General features: G+C 43.1%; 1 protein-coding gene across 2 annotated transcripts in view; it reads left to right on the top strand.

Annotated features, from left to right (window-relative positions):
- Positions 1–4830: 4830 nt before the first annotated feature.
- Positions 4831–16532, top strand: part of LOC308597735 (uncharacterized protein) — a 33223-nt gene continuing 21521 nt past the window's right edge. The window contains exons 1-3 of one of the 2 annotated variants that reach the window (XM_081213793.1): positions 4831–4875; positions 13782–13889; positions 16034–16234. In XM_081213793.1, coding sequence (XP_081069919.1) covers positions 4866–4875; positions 13782–13889; positions 16034–16234 — 319 coding nt within the window. In that variant the 5' untranslated portion in view covers positions 4831–4865. Of the gene's footprint in view, positions 4876–13781; positions 13890–15973; positions 16235–16532 lie in introns of those variants that run through there. The other variant, XM_081213794.1, reaches the window with a different exon arrangement.

The following is a 16532-nucleotide window of genomic DNA, read 5'->3' as shown; positions in this document are numbered from 1 at the left end:
TTCATGATCTGTCCTTCCAGTGAGCACTCAGGGCTGATTTCCTTAAGAATGGATGTGTTTGATCTTCTTGCAGTCCATGGGACTCTCAAGAGTGTCCTCCAGCACCATAATTCAAAAGCATCAATTCTCCGGCGATCAGCCTTCTTTATGGTCCAGCTCTCACTTCCATACATCACTACTGGGAAAACCATGGCTTTAACTATACGGACCTTTGTTGGCAAGGTGATGTCTCTGCTTTTTAAGATGCTGTCTAGGTTTGCCATCGCCTTTCTCCCAAGGAGCAGGCGTCTTTTAATTTCGTGACTGCTGTCACCATCTGCAGTGATCATGGAGCCCAAGAAAGTAAAATCTCTCACTGCCTCCATTTCTTCCCCTTCTATTTGCCAGGAGGTGATGGGCCCAGTGGCCATGATCTTCGTTTTTTTGATGTTGAGCTTCAGACCATATTTTGCGCTCTCCTCTTTCACCCTCATTAAAAGATTCTTTAATTACTCTTCACTTTCTGCCATCAAGGTTGTGTCATCTGCATATCTGAGGTTGTTGATATTTCTTCCGGTGATCTTAATTCCGGCTTGGGATTCATCCAGCCCAGCCTTTCGCATGATGAAATCTGCATATAAGTTAAATAACAGGGAGACAATATACAGCCTTGCCGTACTCCTTTCCCTATTTTGAACCAATCAGTTGTTCCATATCCAGTTCTAACTGTAGCTTCTTGTCCCTGTCCCACATAGAGATTTCTCAGGAGACAGATGAGGTGATCAGGCACTCCCATTTCTTTAAGAACTTGCCATAGTTTGCTGTGGTCGACACAGTCAAAGGCTTTTGCATAGTCAATGAAGCAGAAGTAGATGTCTTTCTGGAACTCTCTAGCTTTCTCCATAATCCAGCGCATGTTTGCAATTTGGTCTCTGGTTCCTCTGCCCCTTCGAAATCCAGCTTGCACTTCTGGGAGTTCTCGGTCCACATACTGCTTAAGCCTGCCTTGTAGAATTTTAAGCATAACCTTGCTAGCGTGTGAAATGAGTGCAATTGTGCGGTAGTTGGAGCATTCTTTGGCACTGCCCTTCGTTGGGATTGGGATGTAGACTGATCTTCTTCAATCCTCTGGCCACTGCTGAGTTTTCCAAATTTGCTGGCATATTGAGTGTAGCACCTTAACAGCATCATCTTTTAAAATTTTAAATAGTTCAGCTGGAATATCATCACTTCCACTGGCCTTGTTATTAGCAGTGCTTTCTAAGGCCCATTTGACTTCACTCTCCAGGATGTCTGGCTTAAGGTCAGCAACCACACTACCTGGGGTATATGAGACATCCATTTCTTTCTGGTATAGTTCCTCTGTGTATTCTTGCCACCTCTTCTTGATGTCTTCTGCTTCTGTTAGGTCCTTTCCACTTTTGTCTTTTATTATGGTAATCTTTGTATGAAATGTTCCTTTCATATCACCAATTTTCTTGAACAGATCTCTGGTTTTTCCCATTCTATTGTTTTCCTCTATTTCTTTACATTGCCCGTTTAAGAAGGCCTTCTTGTCTCTCCTTGCTATTTTTTGGAAATCTGCATTCAATTTCCTGTATCTTTCACTATCTCCCTCGCATTTTGCTTGCCTTCTCTCCCCCGCTATTTGTAAGGCCTCATTGGACAGCCACTTTGCTTTCTTGCATTTCCTTTTCGTTGGGATGGTTTTAGTTGCTGCCTCCTGTATAATGTTACGAGCCTCCATCCATAGTTCTTCAGGCACTCTGTCCACCAAATCTAAATCCTTAAACCTGTTCCTCACTTCCACTGTGTATTCATAAGGGATTTGACTTAGATTGTATCTTACCGGCCCAGTGGTTTTTCCTACTATCTTCAGTTTAAGCTTGAATTTTGCTATAAGAAGCTGATGATCTGAGCCACAGTCAGCTCCAGGTCTTGTTTTTGCTGACTGTATAGAGTTTCTCCATCTTTGGCTGCAAAGAATATAATCAATCTGATTTCGATGCTGCCCATCTGGTGATGTCCATGAGTAGAGTCGTCTCTAGTGTTGTTGGAAAAGAGTGTTTGTGATGACCAGCTTGTTCTCTTGGCAGAACTCTATTAGCCTTTGCCCTGCTTCGTTGTGAACTCCAAGGCCAAACTTGCCAGTTGTTCCTTTTATCTCTTGACTCCCTACTTTAGCATTCCAATCCCCTATAATGAGAAGAACATCCTTCCTTGGTGTCATTTCTATAAGGTGTTGTAAGTCTTCATAGAATTGCTCAATTTCAGTTTCTTCAGCACCAGTGGTTGGTGCATAAACTTGTATTACTGTGATGTTAAAAGGTCTGCCTTGGATTTGTATCAATATCATTCTATCATTTTTGAGATTGCATCCCAGTACAGCTTTCGCCACTCTTTTGTTGACTATGAGGGCCATTCCAATTCTTTTACGGGATTCTTGCCCACAGTAGTAGATATGATGGTCATCCGAACTGAATTCGCCCATTCCCGTCCATTTTAGTTCACTGATGCCCAGGATGTCAATATTTATTCTTGCCATCTCATTTTTGACCACATCCAACTTACCCAGGTTCATGGTTCTTACATTCCAGGTTCCTATGAAGTATTTTTCTTTACAGCATTGGACTTTCCTTTCGCTTCCAGGCATATCCGCAACTGGGCGTCCTTTCAGCTTTGGCCCAGCCGCTTCATCAGCTCTGAATCTACTTGTACTTGTCCTCCGCTCTTCCTCAGTAGCATGTTGGATGCCTTCCGACCTGAGGGGCTCATCTTCCAGCGTCATAGCTTTTATATGCCTGTTGTCTTTGTCCATGGAGTTTTCTTGGCAGGGATACTGGAGTGGCTTGCCGGTTCCTGCTCCAGGTGGATCACGTTTGGTCAAAACTCTCCACTATGACTTGTCCATCTTGGGTGGCCCTGCACAGCATAGCCCATAGCTTCTCTGAGTTATTCAAGCCCCTTTGCCATGGCAAGGCAATGATCCATGAAGGGGAGGTAAATTATTAGAATTGCTTAATTTGAAGTTATTGGCAGACATCACGTCTGCCTAAGTCATCTACCATTTCATTCAAGGTGACAGAAAAAGTGTTTCAGATATTGGGCAAGCAGCTAATAATTAACAGGTTTATATGAATTACCACTTCAGCTAAATTGTTCATGGCATCTGGCCATTTTTATGGTCAAAATCAGCAACATTGCCCTCCAGGTTAAAAAAAAAAAGTGGTGAAATACTACGCATTATGAACAATGAATAATAATCACAGGTTGCTATAGACTAGAGGTTTAGGCATGACATGATAGCATCTCAGAGTGCCTACAGAAACCTTACAAGTTTTTCTGGCTGGTTGCAAAATAGCTCTTTGTGTGGGATGTGCTCTTCCCTAGTTGCAGTTATGAAAGAATTTCCAGCGAAAGCTGACTTGGATGGCGTCATAGACCCCTAAGGAAGGAAAACATGAAGCTCCTGGTGGTCAAATGATCTGCCCTGCAACACTGCCAGAAGAAAGCAATTGCTGGCTTTATAGGGAGCCTACCCAAATTAGATAGTCCATAAATGGATGCCTGGAAAGCCTCCCCAACAGGGGCAACCAGCAGTGCCAGGAAACTTGCAACTTTGACTGTTATGTCAAATGTAGTATATTTGCAGGTACATTTTCTCTTACCTTTTTCTTACTTAGCACGTGACAAGCTGAACTTTCTGAATATTTATTCCTGGAAAGTTTTGCATATGTAAATGCACTGTTAGACAAATGGCCCATATACTATATCAATATCTGCTTCTATGTACAAGACAACAACAAGAATCCACCAACAGCATATGAATCAGCTAACCTGACTCAAAAACACCCACCCACCCCACTCACACACAAAAGCAAAGTTCAACACAGCCAATCACGAACAAGCAACCGCACCCTAAGCCAACCACAATTTCTCTCACCACCAAAGGAACACAAGCGAATAGCAAAGAGAACCTGCACAAACGACGCTGACACAAAACCCCACACATACATTAAGCAAAATAGAAATATCGCCTCCCGACCCCACCCCCACCCACCATGGCCCCCTCCACCTCTTCTCCCCTTTTTTCTTCGTAATGTAACCCTACTGTCTCAACAAATGAAACTGACCTATGGAAAATGTAACTTGAAAAAAGAGACATTGAGCATGCCTTTGTAAACCAAGAAAACTTTAATAAAATATTATTTTAAAAATATATGCTTCTATGTGCATCTGGGGGCACACTGAGACCAACATAACCTTGTGCTGTTCATCTGATAATATTCTTTATTGCAGGCATGGTCAACTGCAGTCAGACACAGTCACCATCCTGGCAGGAACGACATTGCCAGTGGGTCTCCCCTTCTGCATTATGATGCGCTCCTTTTACTGGCACGACATGTCACACTCCTGCTCCGGACATATATGCCAGGGCAAGAGCACAGGAGTCACCTACTGGCAGGCAGTAGTCCAGACACTGCTCCATCTGGCTCTGTTGTCCTTGTGGAGCATCACTCAAGCAGGGATTGGCCATGTTTATTTCAGCATTGGGGATAGTCTTCTGAGACACCCTAAGTCCCACATGCGATTTTTGTGAACTTTGAATTGAATGAGCCCCTAGGGTGTACAGAAGAAACACAGGGCTGCAGTGATGCCCTTTTAATTAATGGCCTGACTCCTGGCCAAAGAAGAAACCCGATTCCCTATCAGAAGCATGGCTTCATTTCCACAGGAAACCATATCCTAGTCCATGTCAAAAGGCTCCTGCATTTTTAAACATGCTCTGTGTTAGATTCTTCCACATGAAGCAGCTTGTTCTTAAAGAAAAAAAACAAAAAAGCTCTTGAGTGAATTCATTATCCTGACTCTACTGTTTGTTCACCATGGAAGAAGGTAAATTTGCTCAAGTTTTTATTTTCTTTTAAGTAAATCTTTTGTTCAGCTGGGTTAAGGCTTCCTGGGAGTGGCAAATGTGACTTGCATGATTAATATTTGTTCAGTGGCTTAAATGTGATTGCTTGTTTATAAAATGCTTGAAACTGGCTCATAAAACAATGTAGATTTTGCTCTCATACTCAGAGGAGCAAAAAGAGAGATGCAATTACCTATATTTTAAATTAACATTAATTTGCTGCTGGGGGGACGGGGGGGACGGGACTGAGCCACACTTCCCAACTGCATAGATGTGAGAAAAAGAGAGAAAAATACAGGGACTTTGCCCTTTCTAGCACCAAAACTGGGAAGTTAGAATGTTTAAACAAAAGTACAAGTTTTGTTTAAACTTTTGTTTAAACTTTGCAAGGACTTTATAATTTTAGTATTAGGACAGGTGTTAATTTCAGATTGATTTAGTGGGAGAACATCCAGCCCTTATCATCTACTGGAACGTTTCCAAGATAAAGCTGCTCCTTAATCTGAAATATGCTTAAACTATTTCAAAAGGTCTCTGTTTGCACGGTGCTTTCCCCCTCGCATCTCCTCCCCCCAACAAGCAATGCTGCAACCCATTCCTCCATGTCTCTTCGGTCAGAGACAAGCGTGTTGCATTTGCACTATGGCTTAACAATAATGATGAAATATGAACATCTACAGAAATAGTGGTTTGCCCACTTGGCAAGAAACCAAGCAAAATTTTCTGTTTGCAAAAAATGCTGGTAAAAGTTCACTGAGGTATTTCATCTGATTTATAAGTAAGCAACAGCAAAAGTATTTTAGTAAAATAATGTGAGAGCAGGGCAGACTGGAGATCTTTCAGCTTTAAATGTTTATTGAAATACTGGCACAACAAAATCAAACTAGCTTTAAATTAACTGCAGAGTTGCCCAAAGTGTTAACAAAAGGCACTTGGTAGAACTAAACCTCAGTGAAGTAAGCATTCAAAGGTCAAACCTAATGCCTAGAATGGTAGCCTTAATTTCAAAGACACTGTCTCAGACAGCCAGATGTTGGATTTAGCATTTGCTCCTTGCTTCAAATGACCTTGATGCATCTTCCTGGCCTTAGATGGTAAACAGATGTGGACAGAAGTGGTGTGATGCAGTAGTAAGGACTAGAGCAGAAGAATTGATGATGGTTAAACCCCAGTTCCTTGATTAGCTATATAGTTCACTAGGTGGTTTGGTTTGAACACCACACACAAACACACCCTTTCCTCACAGGGTGTCTATAAAGCTAAAGCATTTCTCTTGGCCTTTAAAGGAAAGGTGAGACACAACATGGGCAGAGGTGTACTGAGGGGATGGTGAAACTAGCCTCCGCTGGGGGTTCAAGCCCAGGGAGGTGTTTGTGTGGTGATGTCCTGCTGCCGTCACTGCAAGATCAAAGATGGGAGAAGCTTCCCATCCTTCTCACACTGCAGCACAAAGGTGTGCAGTTTTTTCACCCTTACTTCTATTTACAAAGCTGGCAGCAACTAAAGCCCTCTTCCCACATTCCAGTGGTATTCCACACATTCAAAAATGTACTCAGTGTAGAAATATTTGTTCTCATAGATTTTTATGTGTATAGGCACCTTTCCACATAATTGGGACATTTATTTCTTTATTGCCTTTATATCCCACCTTCTTCTTCCCAAAGGTGCTCAAGGTGACATGCATGGTTCTCATCAACTCCATTTTACCCTCACAATAACCCTATGAGGTAGGTTAGGCTGGGAGGCAGTGACTGGCCCAAGATCACCCAGTGAGCTTCATGGGCAAGGGGTGGTTTGAACCCTTGTATCCCAAGGTCCTCAACCAACACTAACCACTACACCACACAGGTAGAACATTGCCAGAATGTCTGAAGGGGACTAGTACGGTATCTTCTTAATTACCTGTCTTGGAGTGGTATTCAGTGCTAGCCATCTCAGAGTAGACCAATTAAAGTTAATGGACATGTCTAACTTAGGTTCATTTGTTTTCCTGGGTCTACTTTGAGTAGAACTCAGTTGACTACAGCATTTGATTTGGACAAATTGTTTCCATGCTAACAATTTTATCTGAAATTGCAATTCCAGGTATTTGGACAGTGCTACCAATCCAGTTTTTGGTCGTTTGTTTTTAGTATTCAACTTTGTGTGGATTGAGCAGTTATTGTATGGTAATGGGTGTTTTTTGTGGATGAGCATTTTTAGTATATTATTTTTGTTTTAATTTTTAGAAGGATAAAATAACAATACACAATAAAAATTAAAACAAAAGTAATATACTAAAAATGCTCATCCACAAAAAACACCCATTACCATACAATAACTGCTCCATAATTGCTCCAGGACTTCTTTTGTGTGAACTAAATCATAGACATGTATAAATGTAATCTAATTCTCCACTCGGTCAGTTTTTCAAGCAAGACCAGATCATATTATTGGCAATCCATTGCATTTTGGCATTTTCTGCATCCTCTTTTCCTCTTTGGAGGACATTTAAAACATACACAGAATTGCAGAGCCAGCATCAGAACTTGAGGTACTGCTCTTCCATGAGCAGTTTGCAGAGGCATTAATAGTGATGACTTGGATACTGTTGTTGTTATAGGTTTGACTAGTGAAGTGCCTGATGCATTGTCGAGGCAGAATTGTAAGAAGAGTTTTCAGCTTTTGAGGCTGTTTCTGGAAGACCACTTATCCTTGTTAGTCAGGTGGCATTGTGCGATAGTGCCTTCTCCATCCAGGATCTGACAAGGGGCAGGCTCTTGGGGGAGGGGTGTCCCCAACCAGTGAGACCCCAAAATGGACCTCATGCCAGTTGGAGAAGCGGATCGTGGTCTGCCTGAAAATTGGCCAATCATGGGCTGGCTGCTCGGTTGGCTCCACCCAGGAAGCAAATCAGACTGAGACTGTAGGCTTTGCCTCCTGGTTATATATGAGCATTCAGCAACCACCTCTCCATGAAGCTCCCTCCCGTATGGTCACCAACGCCAGATTTTGTGGGATGAGGTGCTCAAAAGAGTGGTGGCAGATGAGCTGCAGACACCCTTGGAGAAAACAATTTATCTGAACCCATTTCAGTATAGATTCAGGCCTGGATAAGGGACTCCATCAGACGTCCCTGATGGATTGGGAGAGGGACAGAATCTTCATATCTTACTGGACCAGTTTAGTGAGGGAGTTGTAGGCACTGTTTTGCAGTGTTTATGCTCCTAAATACTGGGCCTGTTCTAGAGAGTGGCACTGGGACTGTTGGTCCCCCAGACATTTTGTCTCTGATGCTGTTTAACATCTATGTGAAGCTGTTGGGAGCAGTCATTAGGAGATCTGGAGCACAGTGAAATCACCCAGCACTTTATCTTTCTCGCATCTGAGGTGTGGCCACACAAGTCCTGATCAGGTGCCTGGATGCACCAGTGGGTTGGATGAGGGCCAAAAAGATTAAGATGGAGGCCTTGTAGGTAGGTGGCTCCTAAGCCCAGGAAGTAGGCAATTTATCTATTCTTGATGGGGAGCAGATTGGTAGTCTAAGGTTGCTTTTACTCTTTACAGTTTCTGCCCCTGAAATTCATTCTTGTTCAGTAGTAGTAGTAGTAATATAGTGATTTCACATGACACTTAATACAGCACTGTCTTATCAAGGAATTCCCATCCCAATGGTCACCACATTTCTATAATGTTTACTCAACAGGAAGTCCTGCTCAGCAAAAGACTCTGCAGCATTAATTAGTAGTTTTCTTTTTCCTTTCTGCCCCTATAATTTCTTCTTGTTCAGTGGAGCAGTAGCGTTACTAATAGCCTCAAATGCACCTTAATTGGCCATTTCTTGATTCCTAGATTTAATATATTTCATTTAAAACACAGTGGCAGGAAACATGAGCTGTCTCATTAAGGGACATTCAGGGCAGATTCTGGAAGGAGAAAGCTTCTAATAAAAAACGCAGGAGATTTTTGCTCTTTCTTCTGAATAAACATTATAGACTGGCATTGCAGGATGATGATACAGCACTATTTCAAGAGCTGTGTGGAGCCACTGTTTTATCGCCATTTCCAGATGACAGAATAAAACTAATGTATCAAAAGAACTAAAGGACCATCGTGTGGAAGCAGCCAAAGTAACTGCAAATAACTTATCATACCTGTATGATATTTAGTGAATATAACAAATATTTCTAGTAAATATCAATGAAATATACTTTGTTCCAAAAATTATATTAGCTGTATTATCATTATCATATTAAAAGCTGCACATAGATCAGTGGTAGTCCCTGTGTACAGAACTAGAGATCAAAGAGAATATCCCTTAATGGCCTCAGCCCTGGGCACACATTAACAGAGAACAAAACTCAAATTACATTCCAATTTGAAAGCAACATTTGTCATCCTGATTGGTGACTGGTGTGTATCAGACTGATATTTCCATTAATGTGCTCAGTCTTGTTCAACAGTACTCAATGAACAGAAGTCATCAATTTAAGTTCGTGGGTGAGAAATAATACACTTTAATAGGGTTGTACAATTTAAAGTAGTGCTGAAAACTCTGTTTAAACCCATATTAGTAGGATTTTTTCTTAATTTGTGTGGGTCTCTAAGCAGGTATTTGCAAATATGGTGCAAAACTAAAAGAAAGGAATCAAAACAGTAATCAAAGAAAAAAGAATGAAAAGAATATTGGGGTATTTTGAACTAAACGGGCCATGACTTTACTTACTAGGCAATAAATACTTTGTATGGGAGGGCAAAATCAGGTCAGTTTAGAGCACAGTTCACAAAGATCCTATTCCTCAGGCATCTGTAGGATTTGCTGAAGCAATAAAGAGCAAATCTGCTATGTATAAGCCATCATTTATGACTGAGAAATCCAGAGTAAACACAACAAGAAATCTTTGTAATCCTATGCATGTTTATTTAGAGGGCAATCCCACTGTGTTCAGTGGACCAGGTAAGTGTGCAGAGGCTTGTTTCTTCCTTAGTGTGCTGGGCAGAGGAATCCCTTTTTCCCCTCACAGAGCTACATTTCCCAGAGTTCCCTGGAAAGAGGGAATGTTAGGGGAGCAATGCACAACACCCTTAAGGAACTGCAGTTCCCAAAATTCTCTGGGGAGAAGCAATGACAGTTCAAAGTGGTTCCATGGTGCTTTAAAGTACAGTGTGACTATGGCTCAGGACTCCAGCAAAGGAGAGGCTTTGGATCCAACGGACTCAGTGCCAGGGGCGGAGGAAGGGGATGCAGTGGGGGCGGTCCGCCCTGTGTGTCACCACTGAAGGGGGTGGCAAAATGCTGGGCGGCACTCACCGCAGGGCCTGCAGCGCGCCCGAGCCATGTGTCTCTCCTGGGAGTGTTGTGGTGGCTTGGGCTCCCGCAGGCTCCTCGCTGCCCAAACGGTCCGCTCCCTGCCCCTCCCCCCCAGCTGTAGGGCGGCTGTAGGGAGGAGGCAGGCAGACTCCAGGGGCCTCATGGTGCATCCTGCCCCTATGGGATTCCTCTGCTGCTGCTCTGTGCCTCTCCTCACCCTTCCCTGATGCCTCTTGAACTCTTTCCACTCTTACTGCTTTTGGAGCATTGACAACGCAGGAGTCATGGCAGCTGCAGAGGACTCCATGTGCTGAAGGGCGAGACCTACAGGGACAGACCTCCTTTTCTGCCTGCGGACTTCCTTCTCCAACCATAGACTGGGAGGTCCATATTATCCTTTGAGCCCTGGGACCATAACACTGCAGTCTCACTGTCACTCAGGTTTGTGGGAGGTCAATTATCCGTGCATCATTTTAAACACCTGACACCTGTCTTGAAATGTTAAGAATCCTTAACATAATTTAAGCAATATTCGAATTAGCAAAACAAGTACCTCCCCCCCCCCCACTCAATATACCATGGATAATTGTTAGGGTAAATTGGACAGCTAGAACGGTTCTGAAATTTATTCCCTCAACATGTTTAATTTTAATTTGATCAGTTGGAACACAGCGCAGTGCTGCCAAAGGGCTCAGAAATAACATAAGCATAATAAATTACAGACAGTAATAATGGGAGGTATTAATTGCTATGCTCTTGTTCTGCTTTATCTGTTAATTGTATTCATATATCACTCATTGTATATAAATTTGCCTTCAATTGTTTTTACTATCATAAAAGTAAGAATAAGAAGGCAGTCAGCCCTAAAGGCACATGGTGTTTTCTCTGTGGTTTTTTGTGGGGTTTTTTTTACAAAACCCAGCAGCTAGCTCTGAGTTTGGAAACAGTTCAGAGGGATATAATGAAGAACACAGTTGGATGATTCTTTTAGGCAACCTTATTTCCCAAGAACCTGAACAGTCAAGAAGCTATGTGGTTAAAAAAGAATGGAAAACAAATTATATGTAAAATAATGTGGCGGCAATAGAATATTGCTTCAGCTGAGCTGGGGAGGAAGACAGAAAGTCTTAATGTATATTTGTGTGGTAATGTTGCAAACTTATATGGTTTGAAGATAAGGGACTTATCTTTAAGGAGTTTGTATTTCAGGATAACGTGACTCGAAAATGAGCATTTTCTGCTACAGCTCCTGTATGGACAAGACATCGGAAGCAATGGATGGTGTGTCATGCGAATACCCTTCCCTTTGCCATGCATGACACACAGAATCATAGAATCATAGAATCATAGAGTTGGAAGAGACCACAAGAGCCATCGAGTCCAACCCCCTGCCAAGCAGGAAACACCATCAGAGCACTCCTGACATATGGTTGTCAAGCCTCTGCTTAAAGACCTCCAAAGGAGGAGACTCCACCACACTCCTTGACACCATCCATTGCTTCCTATGGCTTGTCAAGACGTCTCTTTTTGTCCAGGCTTTTACTGGACCCTGTTTTGTGTGTTTGAATCTCTCCTAAAAGCCTGTTTAATTGGTTTCCACCCTTTACCAAAAGGTCCCAGTCCAGGTTACAGCAAAGCAATGGTACAATTTAATTAAAATTAGGTAAAACCAATGTTTAAAACAAAATTTTTAAAATGCATTTTAAATGGAGAATAAAAGCAGATCTGAAAGAAATTTCTCTGCTGTTAAAGGCCAGGTAAAGAGGTTTGTCTTATGCATAGGATGCTGGTTAGACAATGAGGATACAAAACAGGGGAGGGGGGGGGAATTCAACAATTTGATCAGCAGGCACACACACCCTTCCATCAGATGTCAAGGCAATAAGCAACTGTCTTACTTTTAAAAACCATCTAAAGGCAGCCCTGTTTAGGGAAGTTTTTAATGTTTAATGCTGCATTGTGTTTTTAATATTCAGTTAAGTGTCTTCCCCACTATTAATAAAATTTTATTTATTTTTTAAAAAGGATCATATGTACAGATCAAGGTCTGGCAGAGGTGAGCCTGTGTTACAGGTTTGTACAGTCAGTGGGACAGGGAAATGATGCTCAGTGCCAAGGAGTGGCTGAAAACTGGGGAAGGAAGGAGGACTAATGATTTACAAGATGCTAGAGGGGAAGTCTAGGGCAGGCAGTACAGAAATAACATTGCACCTGCCTTTAGAGCTGTACAAACTAAGTAGTTATGTTATATCATCATTGTCTGTCCTGGCAGGTTGCTAGAGGCACATTGGGCACACTGTGTGCATTTTGCAAACTGAGGTCCCCTCTCCTCCCTCACACTCACCTGCTCTAGTGAGCACACCTGAAAGCTCATTTGGTTTCCCCCTGACTTCACTGGTCACAGGAACATAGGAAGCCGACTTCATACCAAGTCAGGACACTGGTTCATCTAGCTGAGTCTGCATTGACTGGCAGCTGCTCTCCAGGGTTTTAGACAGGGGATAATTCCCCGCCCTGCCTGGAGACACCAGGGATTGAACCTGGGACCTTCAGCATCCAAGCAGGTCTCTCTGCCAGGGACTAGGCAGTTGGAAACAAGCAGAGGCCGTGCTCAGCCTGTCGCAAGTCCTATCCTCAAACCAGCCTCAAACTTTTGCCTCTCGTTGGCTTGCTCCCTCTGTGGGAATGTCCCTGAACTTTCTGCCGCTCCCCAGCCATGTTGTTGGCATGCCTCATCTTGGTTGGTTTTTCTCCTCTGCCTGGAACATACCCTGTTTTGCCTCCACCTGAATTTAATCCTACTCTAAACCTCTAGATTTAATATCAATTTTTTTCAAAACCAAACCATACTTTCATATTTTCACAATCCGTTTTGAGATGTTATTACAATCAAGCTGTATAGAATTGCCATGAAATAAATAAAAATACATACATGCCGCATGGAGGGATAGCTTCTTCCTGCCTCCACAAGCCATCTGTGTTGATGGAATTTGCTCCATCTCCTCCTCTGCAAAACTGAGACAGGAATGCAACAGCAAGAAACAGGCCGCCTTAGCAAGAGCAAAGACCAAGGCCGGCATTTCACACAGCAGAGACCTGGCAGGGAGTCTGTCTCCTCTCAGCTCTCCTGAAAGGAGGCTTGAATGGCGTGGTCAGCATGGTGGGGGCAGGACTATGGAGCCCTCCCCTTTGTGTCTGTGGCATCCACTGAGTTTCTTGGCTGTCTCTTCCACCAGAGCAACCCAAGAAGTCCAACATGCACCGTTACATATTTTGTATTATTTGTTTGTGTCAATATTTTTAACATTGTAAACTGCCTTGGCTCTCTTGGCAGAAAGGTGTTGCGTTATGTCAGAACGCAGAAACTGCTCTGGGTCTAACAGACTCTGGATATTTAACATCTGGGTTAACCTTTCAGACATCAAGCTGATGTGCAGCTCATTATTCTGTATTAACTGCAAAACAGATTATAAGTAACATGTATGTCTCAGTCAAGCTAACTAGCTAGGTCTGGATTATTGTTTCTCATTCAAATGGCCATTATGATAAACAGAGATTCAAATGAATGAATGATACGGGTATTTTATTTCTGTTCAGGCATGTACCTTACATCTCAAGAACATATCCCCATGTCTTCATGGTCTTGGCTCTTGAAGAAAAAAAGAAATTCTGTCTTCCCTGCTGCAGAAAGCCAAAACAAAACAGGTACGAATTAACCCAGTGTCTTTCCAAACCTCATAGTTGCAAAGTTACAAAATGACTGTTAGGAAATTGTGAAACCCGAAGACAGCAAGAAACTGTTATATCATGGTCATAAACATACCTTCTTGGAAAACAACAGACATTGAGTTCAACAGAATTACCACTAAACAAACATGCATAGGATCACAACCGATGGTCTCAATGCAAATAAGCTTTACCGTTTACAATGCTTGTGATTGTGTGGAAAGAATAAGCAAATAAATTATGTTATATGGCTCTTTGATGAATTTAGGGATCCCTCCTTACTGTACATAACACACACACACACACAGAGAGAGAGAGAGAGAGAGAGAGAGAGAGAGAGAGAGAGAGAGAGTTCAAAAACTGAGGGCATGAAGCAATACAGGGGGAGCTCACTACATTCATTCATCTATAGCCAGGAGCTGGGACAGAGCAACGGGAGCTTACTCCAACCGCCTACCTTCTGATGGGCAAGCCCAAGAGACTCAGTGGTTTAGACCACAGCACCACCTGCATCTGATCAGAAGGTCGGTGGTTCAAATCCCCGTGATAGGGTGAGCTCCCATTGTTCGGTCCCTGCTGCTGCCAACCTAGCAGTTCGAAAGCATGTCAAAGTGCAAGTAGATAAATAGGTACTGCTCCAGTGGGAAGGTAAAAGGCGTTTCCATGTGCTGCTCTGGTTCTCCAGAAGCGACTTAGTCAAGCTGGCCACATGACCCGGAAGGTGTACGCCGGCTCCCTCAGCCAATAAAGCGAGATGAGCACCGCAACCCCAGAGTCGTTCATGACTGGACCTAATGGTCAGGGGTCCCTTTACATTTACCTAACATAACAAAATACAGGTTCCAGCCTTAAGCAATTGGAAATACAAATTTCAACACAGGAAGGGAGGGAAAAGAGAGGGAAGGCTAGCAGAGCCTGATTTTGTGTGATGCACTTATATAGATTTTGTTTCTGATGTATGTAAGGAATAAAGGGAGGCAACAAGTGAATGCCCAGGGAGATGTTTCAGGCAGAAGCAAGGGATTTGAGGAAAAGGAAACTTCTGGGGGTCTGAAAGGTGGTGGAACAAGAGGTGAGGAAGTTCCAGGCAAGAACAGGTCAGTTTATAAACTGAAAGATAATGTGGGGGAGGGAGCTTCAATATATATTGAAGAATTGATGCTTTTGAATTATGGTGTTGGAGGAGTCCCATGGACTGCAAGAAGATCCAACCTCTCCATTCTGAAGGAAATCAGCCCTGAGCGCTCACTGGAAGGACAGATCGTGAAGCTGAGGCTCCAATACTTTGGCCACCTCATGAGAAGAGAAGACTCCCTGGAAAAGACCCTGATGTTGGGAAAGATGGAGGGCACAAGGAGAAGGGGACGACAGAGAATGAGATGGTTGGATGGTGTTCTTGAAGCTACCAACATGAGTTTGATCAAACTGCGGGAGGCAGTGGAAGACAGGAGTGCCTGGCGTGATCTGGTCCAGGGGGTCACGAAGAGGCGGACACAACTAAATGACTAAACAACAACAACAACAATATATATATATATATATATATATATATATATATATATATATATATATATATATATATATATATATATTGTGTAAGATATTTTCTGTTTTAAGCTCTGTGAATCAAGTAATTTCAACCTGGTGGCTTTCAAAGATGATCAGACAAATTCATGGAGGGTGAGGCTGTCAGTGCCCCGTCAAAGGCTGGACATTGCAGGGGGGCAGAGCTTTGCTTGCAGGCTTCCCACGGGCATCTGGTCAGCCACTGTGAAAACAGGGTGCAAGGTGGGCCGTTGGGGTGATCCAGCAGGCTCTCTTTGTGTTCCCCACAATGGAAACTGAAACGCCTGCCACTTTAAAACCCAGCAACAGGCATGGATCCGATCCAGCCCTGGGTCTGGGGGCTGTCACAGCCCTGCCTTAAGCCAGTGGAGCCATCCTTTGAACTACAGGGCTTCATGAGTAGAAGTGGGAGCTTCGGCAGGTCCATCTTTGCATCTTACTATGGCCACGGTCTGAAACATGCTTGCTAGCAAACTGTAATTCTCTTTATGTTGTAGCCTTCCTCTTATAGCCCTGCTCCTGTTTCTGTATGAATGACTCATGTCATGCTGTTCCAGAGGCCTGGGTGCAAACAGGGATCCCATCAAACTCTCAAGTGACAGAGGAGTCATCGAGAAGTGATGCTGAGCCCAAATCACAAACAACCATCAGCTCATCTATCCCTCTGCCGGGCAGCATTATGGACTACACGGATGAGCTGCAAATGCATCCTCCATGTGCTGCAAAAAGCGCTGCCATTGTTGAGGAAGCTGGACGTGGTAAGCATTCTGTCCCTGACACCAACAAAATCGCACAATTTGTTTCCGTATTGTACACATTAAGCCCCTTAACATCTGACACAAATGAGCAAGAAATGTTTGAAGTCCATGGATTGGATGGGTTGGATCCAGAGTGTTCTTCCATTGGCTGAAGCTCCTTTGGATCCAGCCATATTTTTCATCATTATTCATTAGGAAGAACTTCCTGACAGTAAGAGCTGTTCGACAGTGGAATTTGCTGCCAAGGAGTGTGGTGGGGTCTCCTTCTTTGGAGGTCTTTAAGCAGAGGCTTGACAAC

This window comes from Podarcis bocagei (assembly GCF_964188305.1).
Source record: "Podarcis bocagei genome assembly, chromosome: 11".
NCBI lineage: Eukaryota > Metazoa > Chordata > Lepidosauria > Squamata > Lacertidae > Podarcis > Podarcis bocagei.
The sequence above is the reverse complement of the archived record's forward strand: the minus strand, read 5'-3'. Positions and strand labels throughout refer to the sequence as shown.